Genomic DNA, 14,784 nt, shown 5'->3' with positions numbered 1-14,784 from the left:
GCAAGGACTGCCCCTGGAGCCTGGACTTTTGCCTGAGGCGACTAGGAAGATCATCACCCAGTCAACCCCAATGTCAGCTCCAGCATCCCCCATTGTGCTGCAGCAGCCCAGGGAGCCTCCGACATTCCGCGGTTGAACATTCGAGGATCGAGAAACCTCGCTTGAGATGTATGAGAGGGTCGCTGCATTTAACAGCTGGAACAGCGACGACAAACTTCGACATGTCTTTTTCGCATTGGAAGACACCGCCAGAACGTGGTTCGAGAACCGAGAAGCCATCTTAACGACCTGGGACCTATTCCGAAGTGGCTTCCTGCAGACATTCACAAGCGTCGTACGCCGAGAATGAGCCCAAGCACTACTAGAAACCAGAGTACAGCCGCCTAATGAGACCACCACGATTTTTACAGAAGAAATGAACCACCTATTCCGTCACGCTGACCCGGAAATGTCCGAGGAGAAGAAAGTCCGCCTACTGATGCGTGGTGTAAAGGAGGAACTTTTCACCGGAATGGTACGGAGCTTACCGAAGACCGGCGACGAGTTTCTTCCCAAGGCTACCAGCATCGAGAAGACACTGGAAATGCGGAACCGGCAATTCAACCACTGCACAAACTCGACAAACTATGCCGGAGTTCACTCACTTGCCACCGACGAGCTGCGCGAGACTGTCCGAGCAGTCGTGCGGGAGGAGCTACAGAAGCTGTTCCCTTCATCACAGCCTCAGGTGGCTTCAATTGCAGACACCGTCCATGAGGAGCTCCGACAACAACTCAGAGTAGCCCCTGAATCACCGCAGCCTCAGCCACAAGCGATGACATACGCCGCTGTAGCCCGCCGTCACGTACCCCCTCCGCGCGCACAGCAGGGCCCAGTGACGACACATTTCCATCGTCCACCACCACCCGCCCGTGAGCACGTCAACCCATCGCTCCACGCAGCATTCCAAGGAAGACTGATGTTTGGCGTGCCCCCGACCATCGTCCGCTTTGCTATCACTGCGAAGAAGCCTGGCACATCTACCGTCGATGCCCATACCGGGAATGGGACTCCGAGGGTTCGCCGTTAACGCACCGAGACCACAGCTTGGCGAACGACCTCGCGATATCGCTGACTACCTAGCCGCCACTTAGTGGAGCCCTCGACGACCGTCCCGTTCGCCATCACCAGGCCACTACCTGTCGCCGCAGCGCCGACCGTACACTGGCCCAGCACAGGGCCGCTCTGCGAGCCTATATCCGTAAACCTAAAAGCAGGAACCGATGGAGGTGTGGTTACTGTTCGTCGAGCTGACGAAGATCCTCCGCTGCCGACGAAGACGCTGAAGAGACTGCCTCGACGACATAACGACACACCGCCGTCCTGACGAAGTCCGGAAGCAAAGCATGTGTCGACGAAAGGCAACCTGACGATGCCACATACCAGCCACAGGTCAACGCAACGCAGCCGTGATCCGACACAAAGACCTAAATGTAACGCAAGACAAAGAACCACCGACCTTGATGTGCTTCTCGATGGCCATGCAGTCACCACCTTAGTAGACACAGGAGCCGATTACTCCGTCATGAGTGGACCCATTACTGCCCACTTGAAGAAAGTTAAGACTGCATGAGAAGGCCCTCAAATTCGGACCGCTGGAGGACACCTCATCACGCTGACTGGAATATGCACGGCAAGAATTACCATTCATGTCCGCACTTGCCCTGGCACCTTCATTATCCTCCAACAATGTTCACGCGACGTCATTCTCAGCATGGACTTCCTAAACCAACATGGCGCAATCATCGACCTGAAGTCGAAGTCAATAACGCTGTCGGAAGATCAAGCTATACCGCAGGAGAGCTTTCATAGCCACCATGCCTTGAGTGGTGGTCAAAGTCAAGTCAGCATCCCGCCCCACTCCAGCATTGTCATTTCCGTCGGCACCAAAACACCTGCCGACGTAGAAGGCGTCATCGAGGGTGACCAATGCCTACTGCTAGACCATGAAATTTTCATCACAAGAGGGATCGCTCGACTCCACGGAGGAAAAACGAAAGTGTTGCTGACAAACTTCAGCCAGGAGCTCAAGCACATCAACAAGGGCACGACAGTCGCGTACATCGAGGAACTTCTGGAAACCAGCAATGCGTTAGTCCTCTCGGATACTGCCACATCTACCCCGACGACCATAGTTCCCGAACCAGACTTCGACGTAAATCCAGGTCTCACCATGAGTAAGCAGCAACAGCTCAGAAGTCTTCTCCGATGATACAGACTGCTTTTGACATCATAGAGGATTCGACAAACACCAGTTGCAAAGCATCGCATAATAACTGAAGAGTGCACTCGACCACTCCGCCAGAGCCCTTACCGAGTTTCGATGCGAGAACGTGAAGCTGTTAGGCATCAAGTCAACGAAATGCTGTGCGACGACATCATCCAGCCATCAAAAAGTCCGTGGGCATCTGCTGTAGTCCTGGTGAAGAAAAAGAACGGAACCCTACGTTTCTGTGTCGATTATCGTCGACTGAACAAGATCACGAAGAAGGACGTATACCCCCTTCCACGGGTAGACGACGCATTGGATCGGCTCTGCAATGCTAAATACTTCTAGTCGATGGACCTCATGTCTGGCTACTTGCAAATAGAAGTCGACGAGAGAGATCGCGAAAAGACTGCCTTCATCACGCCAGATGGCCTCTACGAGTTCAAGGTCATGCCATTCGGACTATGCTCGATGCCTGCAACGTTTCAGCGCATCATGGACACAGTTATAGCAGGATTGAAGTGGCAGACGTGGCTTGTTTACTTGGATGACGTCGTTGTCTTCGCTGGAAATTTCGACGATCATTTTAGGTGGCTTGCGACAGTATTGAGGCCATCAAGTCATCAGGGCTCACTCTGTAGCCGGAAAAGTGTTGCTTCGCTTATGATGAGCTTCTGTTTCTAGGCCACGTCATCAGCGAATCTGGAGTACGCCCCGACCCGCAGAAGACAGCTGCCATCGCAAAGTTCCTGCAGCCCACCGACAAGAAGGCAGTGCGTAGATTTCTTGGCATGTGCGCCTACTACAGGCGCTTTGTCAAGGACTTTTCATGCATCACTGAGCCGCCAACGCATCTAACCAAATGTGATGTTGAGTTCAAGTGGGAAATGCCACAGGCTGACGCATTTCAAGAACTCAAACGACGCATGCAGTTGCCGCCGGTACTTGCTAACTTCGACAAAGATGCCGATACCGAAATCCACACTGACGTCAGTAGCCTAGTCCTCGGCGCCATCCTAGTCCAGAGGAAAGACAGACTTGAACGGGTGATATCTTATGCTATCCGGTCGCTGCCAAAGCGGAAGGCAATTATTCTACGCCTGAAAAGGAATGCCTCGCCATCATTTGGGCTACAGCAAAATTCCGCCCTCACCTTATGGCAGGCCACTCAAAGTCGTCAGCGACCATCATGCGTTGTGTTGGCTAGCCAACTTAAAGGACCCTTCATGTCGGCTGGTGCGGTGGAGCCTCAGACTGCAAGAATATGACATCACGGTAATCTACAAGCCTGGACGAAAACACTCTGACGCCGACTGCCTACCATGCGCCCCCATCAATCCCCCACCGTAAGACGACGAGGACGACAACGCCTTCCCCGGAATAATAAGCGCGGAAGCCTTCACTAAACAGCAACGAGCAGATGCGGTGCTAAAAAGCCTCCTTGACTATTTGGAAGGAAACGCCGATGTCCCTAGGGCACTTAACCGCAGATCGTCTTCATTCACGCTACAAAACAACCTGCTCGTGAAGAACTTCTTGTCAGTCTGCACCATCTACCTTCTTGTTGTTCCGTCAGCGCTGCGTCCAGAAGTGCTGTACACCCTACATGACGATCAAACCGCTGGCACCTCGGATTCTCCCGGTCGCTGTCGAGGATACAGGAAAGGTATTACTGGCCGCGCCTGACTGCTTACGTCGCCCGTTATGTCAAGACATGCCGAGACGGTCAGCGACGCAAGACACCACCGACAAGACCAGCAGGATTACTACAGCCGATCGAACCTCCTTGCCGACCATTTCAGCAGGTCAGGATGGATTTGTTTGGACCGTTTCAGACATCAACATACGGAAATAAGTGGATCGTTGGGGCGACGGACTATCTCACCTACTTCGGTGAAACTAAAGCTCTACCGTAAGGCAGCGCAGTCGAAGTGGCGAAATTTTTCGTCGAGGACATCCTGCTTCGACATGGTGCCCCAGAAGTCCTCATCTCCGACAAAGGAACGGCCTTTATAGCAGAGCTCACCCAAGCGATTCTGCAATACAGCCAGACAAGCCACAGGAGGACAACTGCCTACCACCCGCAGACGAATGGTCTCACGGAGCGCCTGAACAAGACCCTCGCCGACATGCTAGCAATGTATGTCGACGTCGAACACAAGACCTGGGATGCCGTCCTGCTGCACGTAACATTCGCTTACAACACAGCAGTGCAAGAAACAACACAGATCACACCGTTCAAGCTGGTTTACGGTAGGAATCCGACAACTACTCTCGACGCCATGCTGCCGCACGTCTGCGGTGAAGAGAACCTTGACGTCGCCACCTATCTCCAGCGCGCCAAAGAAGTCCGACAGCTCGCCCGCCTGCGGATCAAGAACCAGCAGAGGGCTGACAGCCGACACTACAACCTTCGGCGACGCTATGTCGAGTACCAGCCTGGCGACCGTGTTTGGGTTTGGACCCCTATACGCCGACGAGGACTGAGCGAGAAGCTTTTACGCCGCTATTTCGGACCATACAAGATCATCCGACGCATTGGCGCACTCAACTATGAGGTTGTGCCAGACGGCATTTCGCTATCACAGTGGCTCCGCTCACGACCTGAAGTAGTTCATGTGCAACTTAAGCTGTTCCACCAGCGCTAATGAACTTTGGGGACGTCGCATAGCTGAACTTTGGGCTTTTTTTTTTTGGACTTTGTCACCTTAGACTTTGTTTCTTAGTTGTTTTGTTACTTTTTTTAACAAATGTCCTTTCTTGTTTCACCTCCCGTTATGTTTGTAGCATCAGGACGATGCCTTTCGAGAGGGGAGAATCGACACGTGAACTCGTTTATCTTTTACGGTTGAGCGCTTTTACCATCTAAGAAATGTTATCGCTCAGCACAGGACGTGTCTACATGTCTCGGAAGGTTCTAGAATTCTATCGATGCTTCTATCCGCTGTCTGTTGTCGCCGAACCTTGTGTAATCTGATTCCATGCATGCACAATGCGAATGACGTAGAAATTTGTTGAAAGCACGCGGGTCCCAGCGATTACTCTGGAACATTCGTCGACTGTTCTGTAAAAGCCGACGCGCTTCACTCGCTGATCAGATTTTTGACGATCGCCGACTGTGTGCACTGTTTTCATTGAGCATTGAGTGTAGTCTGTTTTTCTGGGCATAGGTTTGCCCAATAAAGTTAGTTTCGCCATTCACAGTTTTCTTGCTGTGTCCTCAACCGTCACTACCATGTGACAATATCATGCGGCAGTGCACTGTTGAGCCCATGAGTGAACATTGTGTGTTTGCAGTAGTCATTCCACCACCTTTTGATCGTTCCTTTAATGTTGAGAGTGTAAGAAGCAGTGCAGGCAAGCAAACGCACACAAAACAAAGGCATGCACGTCCAGGTGAAGAGCCTGTACCGGCGGGACCAGAAGTTCTGGAGCCGGCGACCCCTGAGTGAGGACATGGTGTTCCATGCGGCCTTTGATGTATTCTGCCTGCTACCCGGGGTGTACGGAGCCCTGCGGGGAGCCCTGCGACCTGAGTCAGAGCCCCTCCTGTGGGCTCTTTGTGAGGAGCAGGCCTTGGCACACATAAGCCCTGATGAGGTAAAGCAGCGCAAGAAGCAGCGCAAACTAGACCACGAGGTGGATGATCTGCGCCGGCGCTTGGATGCTGCCCAGCATACGCAGCGCCAGGTAGTGCTGAGCAACCGTGAGATACGCCTTCTCAGGTGAGCTGTGGCAAATTGTATACAATGTACTATACTTGTGGAATGAAATTTTAATGTAGAACACTCGTTATTCGAAAGTAAGATGTCACATCATCAAGCATCTGGTCACTAAAGTTAGCATGAACTCTGATTTAGGCATAAGAGCCAGAACATTGCCAGTGTAACATAAACAAGAGTTGCGGATGCATGTTATAGTTGGACCTAAATTGATGCGCTACATTCCTGAGAATAGTATGGTATGGTATGGTATGCTATGATGAATTTTATTTAATGTCCTGAAGATCAACCTTTGGGTTGACGCAGGCGGCTCCCACGTCGGGACAGTAAGGTTTAACCTTACCGCCGTATCGTGGGCCATCTGGACGGCCTGTACTTGATCGGAAAGAACTCCACTGTGTAGGACTCGCCGCCACCAGTCTCTCTCTTTATCACAGTCTGTGAAAGTCACAGGACACTGCCAAAGCATGTGATCCAGAGTATTGATGCCATTACACTTCTCGCAATTGATTTGTACCTCTCTTTCAGGATATAGCTTATTAATAAAGTTTGGACTTGGATAAGTTCTTGTCTGCAACAATCTTAGAGTCACTGCTTGAGCTCTGTTGAGCTTAGCGTGTGGCACTGGGAATTCCCTTCTGTTCATGTAATAATGTCTCGTGATTTCATTATATGTAAGTAATTGGTCCCTGTTTTCCTCCTGTATATTATTAAGGTCCTGGTCGCGTAGTGCACGGATAGTAAGTCCTCGTGCAGCTGCGTTAGCCATTTCGTTTAAATTCTTCCGAGACGGATTGACAGACCCCATGTGCGCAGGAAACCAGCAGATTTCGATCCCTTGGCTGTCCAACTCACCGATCAGCTGGGCAGCCCTTTTGGTCACAAAGCCATTGGTAAAGTGTCTAATAGCCATCTTAGAGTCACTGTAAATCTTCGTCCACTTATTATTCCTTAAAGCCAATGCTATCGCTACTTGTTCGGCGACTGTCGTGTCTTTAGTCATGATTGTAATAGCATCCCGAGTGAGACCATCTGCATCTACTACTACTGCCGTAAAGGCTTTCTTTCCTCTGACCCATGCAGCATCTACAAAAGCCGCATGTTCTCTGTAGTGTTCTATCTCTTGCAGGAGAGCTTTGGCCCTTGCCTTTCGTCTTTCCAAGTTGTGCACCGGGTGCATATTTCTGGGGAAAGGAGTCGTCTTGATTATCTCTCTTATGCTATCTTTTAGTTCTACTGTGCCTTCACCTGAAATTTCGGATTCGGTTGGGCACCACCCTACCTCTTCTAGTATTGCTCTACCTGGCCTTGTTCCAGACAGCCTCTCTCTGTGGGCACTTTGCTGAGCTTCAATTATCTCGGCTATTGTGTTGTGGAGCCCCAGTTTCATTAAATTATTATCCGACGTGTTAAATGGTAACCCCACTGTTGTTTTGACTAGCCTTTTAATTAATCTGTTCAACTTGTTTAGCTCTGTCTGTGTCCAACTGAGTATCCCAGCTACATAGGAGAAGTGAGACAAGGCGAAAGCGTGGACCAGTCTCATGGCACTCTCCTCTCCCAGCCCTCTGTGTCTGTTAGGGATTCTCCTTAGCAGTCTTATTACATCCACAGTCTTGCTTGTGATGTGTCGTATTGTTCTTCCGTTTGCTCCGTTTGCCTCCAGGGATAACCCTAAAACTCTAATGGATTCTACTTGCTTAATAGATTCGCCTGCCTTCGTGGTTAGTACTAAACTGGGTTCTTCCTCGGGAACATACCCCCCTGTTTCCTACCCCTTCTTCTGTTCTTTAGTACAAGGAGTTCAGACTTATTAGCAGAGCATTTGAGTCCCATGTCCTCTAAAATAGACTCTACCTCATAAATGCTCTGCTGAAGTCTGCTTTCCGCATGTCCCATACTTCCTTCAGCGGTCCATATAGTCACATCGTCTGCATAAATGGTAAAGTGAATGCCCTCTATCCCTTTTAATCCCTTTGCCACTTTTGACATGGCCAGGTTGAAAAGCATAGGTGACAAGACCGACCCTTGTAGCGTCCCTCTGTCACTGAGATCCATCTTCTTTGATTTAATATCCCCGAATCTAAGGTGAGCTGAACGATTGCCAAGAAAGGTTTTGTCCACTTCATAGAGTTTTCTCCCCAATCCCAGTTCGGAAATCACTTCAAGTATTGCTCTATGCTTAATTCTGTCAAAAGCTTTTCCGACATCCAACCCCAAGAGAGCTCGGGTGTTTTTTGGTTTAGCTAATAGCAGTTGATGCTTGATTAACAACATGGCATCTTGTGTGGACAAGCCTGATCTGAAACCAATCAGATTGTACGGTAGGATGTCATTGTCCTCCACATATTTCGTTAACCTGTTCAATATGACATGCTCCATTGTCTTCCCTGGACATGATGTTAACGAAATTGGCCTCAGATTATCCAAGTTGAGTTGCTTGCCCGGCTTTGGTATTAAGATAGTACTGGCCGTCCTCCATTCTTCTGGATATACCCCATCTTTCCATAGTTCATTAATGTATGTGGTTAGATATTTTATTGATTCGTCGTCCAAATTCTTAAGCAATCTGTTAGAGATGCCATCCAGGCCAGCTGCTGACCTACTATTCAGATCATACAGTGCCGTGCGTACCTCACTTTCGGTGAATTCCTGATCCATATATTTGCATTCTACCCCTAAGTAATCGGGATAACTCACATCTTGATCCTCTTTCCATGCGGGGCAAGTATTTAGCAGCCAATCGCTCCATTATGCTCTCTGCGCTTACAGTCTGACTTTCCTGGTGTACAAGTTTCGCCACTGCCGTACGTCTGTTCGATTTAGTGCCTTTTTCGTTGAGCAGATGCCTGAGCAGACTCCAATTGCCTCCACGTTTTATCCTTCCGTCTACACATTTACACACCTCATCCCATTTTTGTTTCTGCAAATATCGTGTGTGTTCCTCTATATTCTTATTGAGCTGAGCAATTCGTTTCCTAAGTCTCCTGTTTAAGCGTTGTGATTTCCATCTTTGTAAAATCGATTGCTTGGCTTTGATCAAATGAGCCAATCTACTATCAATTTGTTTGACCTCTTCCTCTGTCTCTATGGCCTTAGTTGCTGCATTCAAGTCGTCCCTAAGCTGAGCCACCCACTCTTGTAGTCTGATGCGCCCCTTTCTATCTGTGTCTGCTCTGTCTTTTCTGATTTTTCTAAAGTGATCCCAGTCTATGTAAGTGAAATGCTTTACCTCCACCCCCGTCGTTTCCACCATTATGTGTAGTATATAATGGTCGCTTCCTAGGTCCGTACCAGAGTTGATCCAGTCTGCCCTGGGTAAGTTATAAGTGAAGGATAAGTCTGGGGTAGTGTCCCTACACGTGGAACTGCCACACCTGGTAGGAAAAGCTGGGTCCGTGATAAGAGAAAGGCCTAAATCCGTGGCGAGATGCCATATTCCTTCCCCTTTCTTACTACTCCAGCGGTAACCCCAAGATTGGTTCGGGGCATTGAAGTCCCCTCCTATTATTAGTGGCGCAGTTTTGGCTACCCCCATGGCCTTATTAAAAATTGCTCTGAAGCTCTGTCTCATCTCTCTGGGACTGCTATATATGTTGAGGCCGAACAAGCTTTGCGCTTTACCTCTGTGCCTTTTTAGGACCATTTCTATCAATATGTATTCAATTTTACTCGCTCCTAATTTTAGATCATGCTCTATGTAGGGAATTTTCTTGTCAATTAGGGTGGCAATTCCTCTGCCTGGTTCTTTGCCTTTGCAGACCGAGTTGAAGCCGGACAGCCCGATCTCCTCCGCTAGAGTTTCCTGCAGCATTATTAATTTCGGCCTATTGTCAACCGTTTTGATTATCTGTGCTAGTGACGCTCTTTTTTGCTGAAATCCTCTGCAGTTCCACTGCCACACACAAAGTCTATTTCTGTTATCCATTATTATTGTCGTTGCCGCCTGACTTGCTACCCCCTGTCACTGTTCGCTTGACTGTACCACCTGCCGCTCCTGGGGGTGTTCTAGCGCTTTCGGCTTCCGAGGGCAGATATTCTTCATCCTCTCCTTGGGCCTCTAGCTTTTTCAACCTTTTCTCGGTTATTAACTTCCACTTCCATGTTTTGTCCACTTTAAGGTTAACGCTGTTTACCGTGTCCTTTAGGTCCCTAATCGCATTCCTAATCTCCTCCGGAACCAAGCACATCGATTCTGCCTCCTGAACACAGCTCTATTTTTGGGCGCCGGTGTGTCTTCTTCTTCCTGGCTGTTACTTCTTCACACCGGCTTAGCTATTGCCACACTGCCACTTTCTGTCCTCAACCCTTTTTTCATTTCCTGCATCTGCTGCTTAAGTTCTTCATTTGCTTTCTTTAGTGATATAACCTCTCTGATCAGCTGTTCTACTCTGGCATCATTGCTTTGTTCCTGCGAGGCTAGCGCACCTGTGACTTTCGCAGTACCTTTGACTTTCTCGGCCCAGGTCGCTCCTGGCTCCTTTTTCTTGTTTGTCTTCAGCTCCTGCTCCTCGAAGCGCACCTGCGCCTCCCGAGACCTGGAACGGTTTCTTCCCCTTGATGTTGAGCGCTGTCTTGATCTTGATGTGCTTCTCGAGCGTGAGCGCCTTCCGGCGCCTGGAGGGGTTTCCTTTGTCGGTTGGGCCGATTCCATCTCGGTCTTCATTTTGGAGCATTGTCTTCTTCTTACTCTTACTACATATGGTATTTGGTACCGCTGCTTGCAAGCCCTGTCACCTGTGGGGTGATCTTCTACGCAGAACTTGCATTTGGGAGAGCAGATATGAGCCTCCCCTGGGTCTTGCATACCACATCCCCTGCACTGCACAACATCAGGTGTTGGACAAACGTCTGATCTGTGTCCGATTCTTCCACATGCGTAACATACGTCAAATTGCTTTCTGTACAGATAGCACCTCACGAGGGTTGACCCATATTTGATGAAGTTGGGCACCCTGAATCCGTCGAAAAGCACAATAACCGAGCCCGTAGCTTTGATACGTTGTGCAGCCAATGCCGTTGGGTCGTATTCATGCACAATCTTCTTCGTGATCACACTCTCACTGTCATTGAGGTTCACTCTTCCAATAACCCCCTTGCACGTAGAGTGGGGGGCGTTTCATAAGCGCTCACTTCATATTCTGCCTCCATGATCATAATGGACTTGATTCTCACATACCTTTCAGCATGAGAGGAGTCCAGTGTACTAACCACCACAATATTCTGTGTGAAGTTGGGGCAGACGATGTCTTCCTTCGCTTGGTCTGCTGTAAGTCCGGCTGCCTCAACGATCGCTTCTCCAATAGCTGTGCTGACCTTGTTTAGGTTGAGGCCTCCCCGAGGCCTAACGATGATTTTCCTGTGCTCCTCCGGCAGTTGTGGCATTCTTGACGCCTTCACAATCCGGCGCTTGAGCTTGTCGGCCCCGACAGCACCTTTGTTGGCGATCTCCTCTCCTTTTGATTCTTGGATCAAATTGGCGGCTCCACCAGCTCCCCAGGTCTTTTTCGCGACGTGATCTTCGGTTGGTGACCACCTGCCAACCCATTCTTTCCTCGCCGTCTTCCGTCTCTAAGGAGAGTTCGTCGTCCATGCGTATATCGGCCATGCCGGTTTGGTGGGCTCGCTAGACCTACGTGGCGTTAGGCCCAGCGTGGCGACCACGTGCGATGGACACAAAAGAGGCTATAGAAGTTCAAAAAATGCTGGCCCACCTTGTCCAAAGGTATCCACCGATTCGGGTTAACCTCACGAATCCGATGATGAGCTTCAATGCGTGGTCCTGCCAAAAGTGCCTGCAGAATCATTCAAAAAGACAGAACCGATGCGGGGCATGTCCGCTTTCTTCTGCTTCTTCTCCTACTCGCGTTTAGAAGGTGCCTGAGAATAGTACAAGCCCTTAAATTATGGTGCTAATGTAATGATTATCTCTCAAAATGATGGACTCGTTTGTGAAGATGCAGAAAGTTCCGCATGCGCTGTGGTAAAAGATAAAAATGTATGCCAAGTGACTTCGCATAAATACCTTGTGCACTGTGCTTTCTTTCAAGAGTTATTTCTGAGCATACTGTGCACCTGTAGAAATCTTTTGTGGCTGCTCCATATATTCCCATTCAGATGATCCTTGCCATTGATTGTAGTTAGGTCATTGCAGTTCTGGAATAAGCTGTTTTGGCTAGTTATTTATCATGATCATTTAATATAGTGTGTAAAACATAACTTGCACAGTATGTGCATAACTTTATGTGAATAACATCTGCTCGCTTTCCTTCAGCTTTTGATGCATTTTTGGTTATTTATTGTGCGAGAAGCAGGTATCATTCGCCACCGTTACCATAACTATATCACACAAGGTGAACATTTGAACTATTCCATGGCAGGTGGAGCTATCATCAGTTGGCATTCCTGGAGGTGGTTATCATCTCAGGTACTAGTTCAGATCAACGCTGCTTAGCTTGGGTGATTGCAGGAGCTGGCACTGATGCACCAGGATGTGGCCAATAGCCTAGGAACATTTGTTCGCCACCCAAATCCCCATTCATGTTCATGCATATTCCAAACTGCAATGAAAAAAAAAAAAGCGGCGCTCCTTTCATAAATGACATCTTTTTTGGGATGCATGAGGCTAATAGTGCTTCAGTTGGCTACACGCAAAGCCTTTCCCTCGCACATGTCGCGCATGAATACGCTGTGGCATATCTAACAGACTGACTAATAAGTGTCTTATCCCATGGTGAAACAATTAATGTGTGTTAGCGTGCAATAGCAAAACAAAGTTTGGGGATTGTTTCACAATCCTCCCACCACCGAAAACCTTATTAATTTCAAACAGGTTAAGTCACAAGGCAGAACACGTCGGCGTGCATACAGAGAGAGTTTGGAGAGCTATGTCTCTGGCATAAATTCTTACACTGATGAGGCGAAAGTATGGAATAGGGGCAATGAATTGAAAGGCCAAGAGTTGAACCCCCTTCCCTTAATATTTAGCCAAGGTAGTAGCCTGGAAGATCAGGCAGATTGTCTGGGTGAACACTTTGAATACTATGTCTCCAATGCATTGCATTACACACAATGATTCGTGTGGTTCAAAAAACACGCAGGGTGACAGTCCTTTGAATGCAAATGCACTCGAAATTAAAATTACAACTTCCCATTTAGTTTAGCTGAAAACTTCTCTCATCTTTTGCAACAGCTCGGCACCAGATGGTGACTGTATTGACATGTAGACTTGTTGTTGCTGTCACGTCTGTGTCACTACTATGTGACAGTATGACACCACATGGCACTTTGGTATTATCTGAGACCTTTCTCTCATGGGTGTCCATAGTAATATGTTAAGTGTAATTGAAAGTTCTTTCTAAAGCCTTTTGTGTAAGGGTGGGTCAGGCCTTGCCGAGGTCTTTCACACAGGAAACTGGTATCCTGCAAGGTGGTGTGCATAGCTGTACATTATGGGAAAATAAATTATCTATGCACGGCTGTCCTACAAACATTGTTCTACTCTGTATATGTATGTGCAGGTTAGTTTTAAATCATGCATTTATTTATTTATTTATTCATTTCCTCAAAGGTCTCTCTTGAGACATTACATGAGGGAGTGGGGAGTTAGTGACAAAGAGATACTACAAATTACAAAGGGATATTTACGATGAGTCGCTTGAATGCAAGTGGGTCGATGATAGTGGCAACTTCGGCGGGCAGGCCATTCCAGTCTCGTGTTGTGCGCAGAAAAAATTATTGCTGAAAAGTAACGGTATGGGCTTGTGGGGGATATACCTTATTAGAGTGACTGGTGCGGGCAATGCGATGTGCTCTTTTTATGTACGGGTTGTCAAAAGGCAAGGAATGAAAGAATTTATGAAAAAGATTAAGACGGGCTATTCTACGGCGTGAGGCTAGAGAGGGTAGGTTTATTTGGGCTTTTAGTGCCGAGATGCTTGTATTGTATGAATAAGTTGACAGGATAAATCGTGTCGCGCAGTTCTGAACTGACTCGAGGCCTTTAATAAGGTTATTGTGGTGGGGGTCAAAAATAGCTTCGGCATACTCAAGCTTAGGCCGCACAAAGGTTAGAAAAGCAAGTTGTTTAATAGAGGGAGGAGCGAGGAAGAGGTTACGGCGTAAATAACCTAGAGTACGATTAGCAGAGTTTATTATGTGGTTAACATGACAGGTCCAAGTTAAGTCACGCGAGATGTACACACCAAGATATTTGAATGAATCCGTTGTTGCAATCTGCGTGTTATTGATGCTATAATTAGGGATAACGTAGTTACGACGACGATGAATAGACATTAACACGGTTTTAGCTACATTTAATGACATGAGCCAAGTGGTACACCAGTTTTGTATGCGCGATAGGTCATTTTGTAACGCCAAATGGTCGCTGGGGTTAGTAACTGCTCGGTAAACCACACAATCATCAGCGAAGAGTCGGATATGAGAAGAAATATTACAAGGTAGGTCATTGATGTATATTAAGAAAAGGAGGGGACCAAGTATGGTACCTTGAGGTACGCCTGAAAGCACGGGTGTTAAGGATGAAGAGTGTGAGTTAGCGTATACGAATTGCTCACGGTTAGTTAAAAACCCTCGAATCCAGCTTAGAACACAAGGATGAATATTAAGATGAGATAACTTTATTAAAGGGACACTAAAGGTTACTATTAAGTCAACGTGGACTGTTGAAATACCCTCCCAGAAACCTCGAAACGCTTGTTTCGTGCCAAGGAGAGACTTATTTTAAGAGAAAATGCGTTCTGAAGCGTCCGCGTACCTCTAGCGCAGTTAAAATCGCCCGCCCTCCGATCGAGG

At 48.1% G+C, this 14,784-nt stretch overlaps 1 protein-coding gene across 2 annotated transcripts in view; it reads left to right on the top strand.

Annotated features, from left to right (window-relative positions):
- Positions 1 to 14,784, top strand: part of egl (Egl_like_exo domain-containing protein) — a 286,622-nt gene that overhangs the window by 255,165 nt on the left and 16,673 nt on the right. For both annotated transcript variants that reach the window (XM_075670761.1, XM_075670760.1), the window contains one exon: positions 5,645 to 5,973. In XM_075670761.1, coding sequence (XP_075526876.1) covers positions 5,645 to 5,973 — 329 coding nt within the window. The remainder of the gene's footprint in view (positions 1 to 5,644; positions 5,974 to 14,784) is intronic.

This window comes from Dermacentor variabilis, chromosome 9, assembly GCF_050947875.1.
Source record: "Dermacentor variabilis isolate Ectoservices chromosome 9, ASM5094787v1, whole genome shotgun sequence".
Taxonomy (NCBI): Eukaryota; Metazoa; Arthropoda; class Arachnida; order Ixodida; family Ixodidae; genus Dermacentor; species Dermacentor variabilis.
This window is presented reverse-complemented; position numbering and strand designations above follow the sequence as displayed.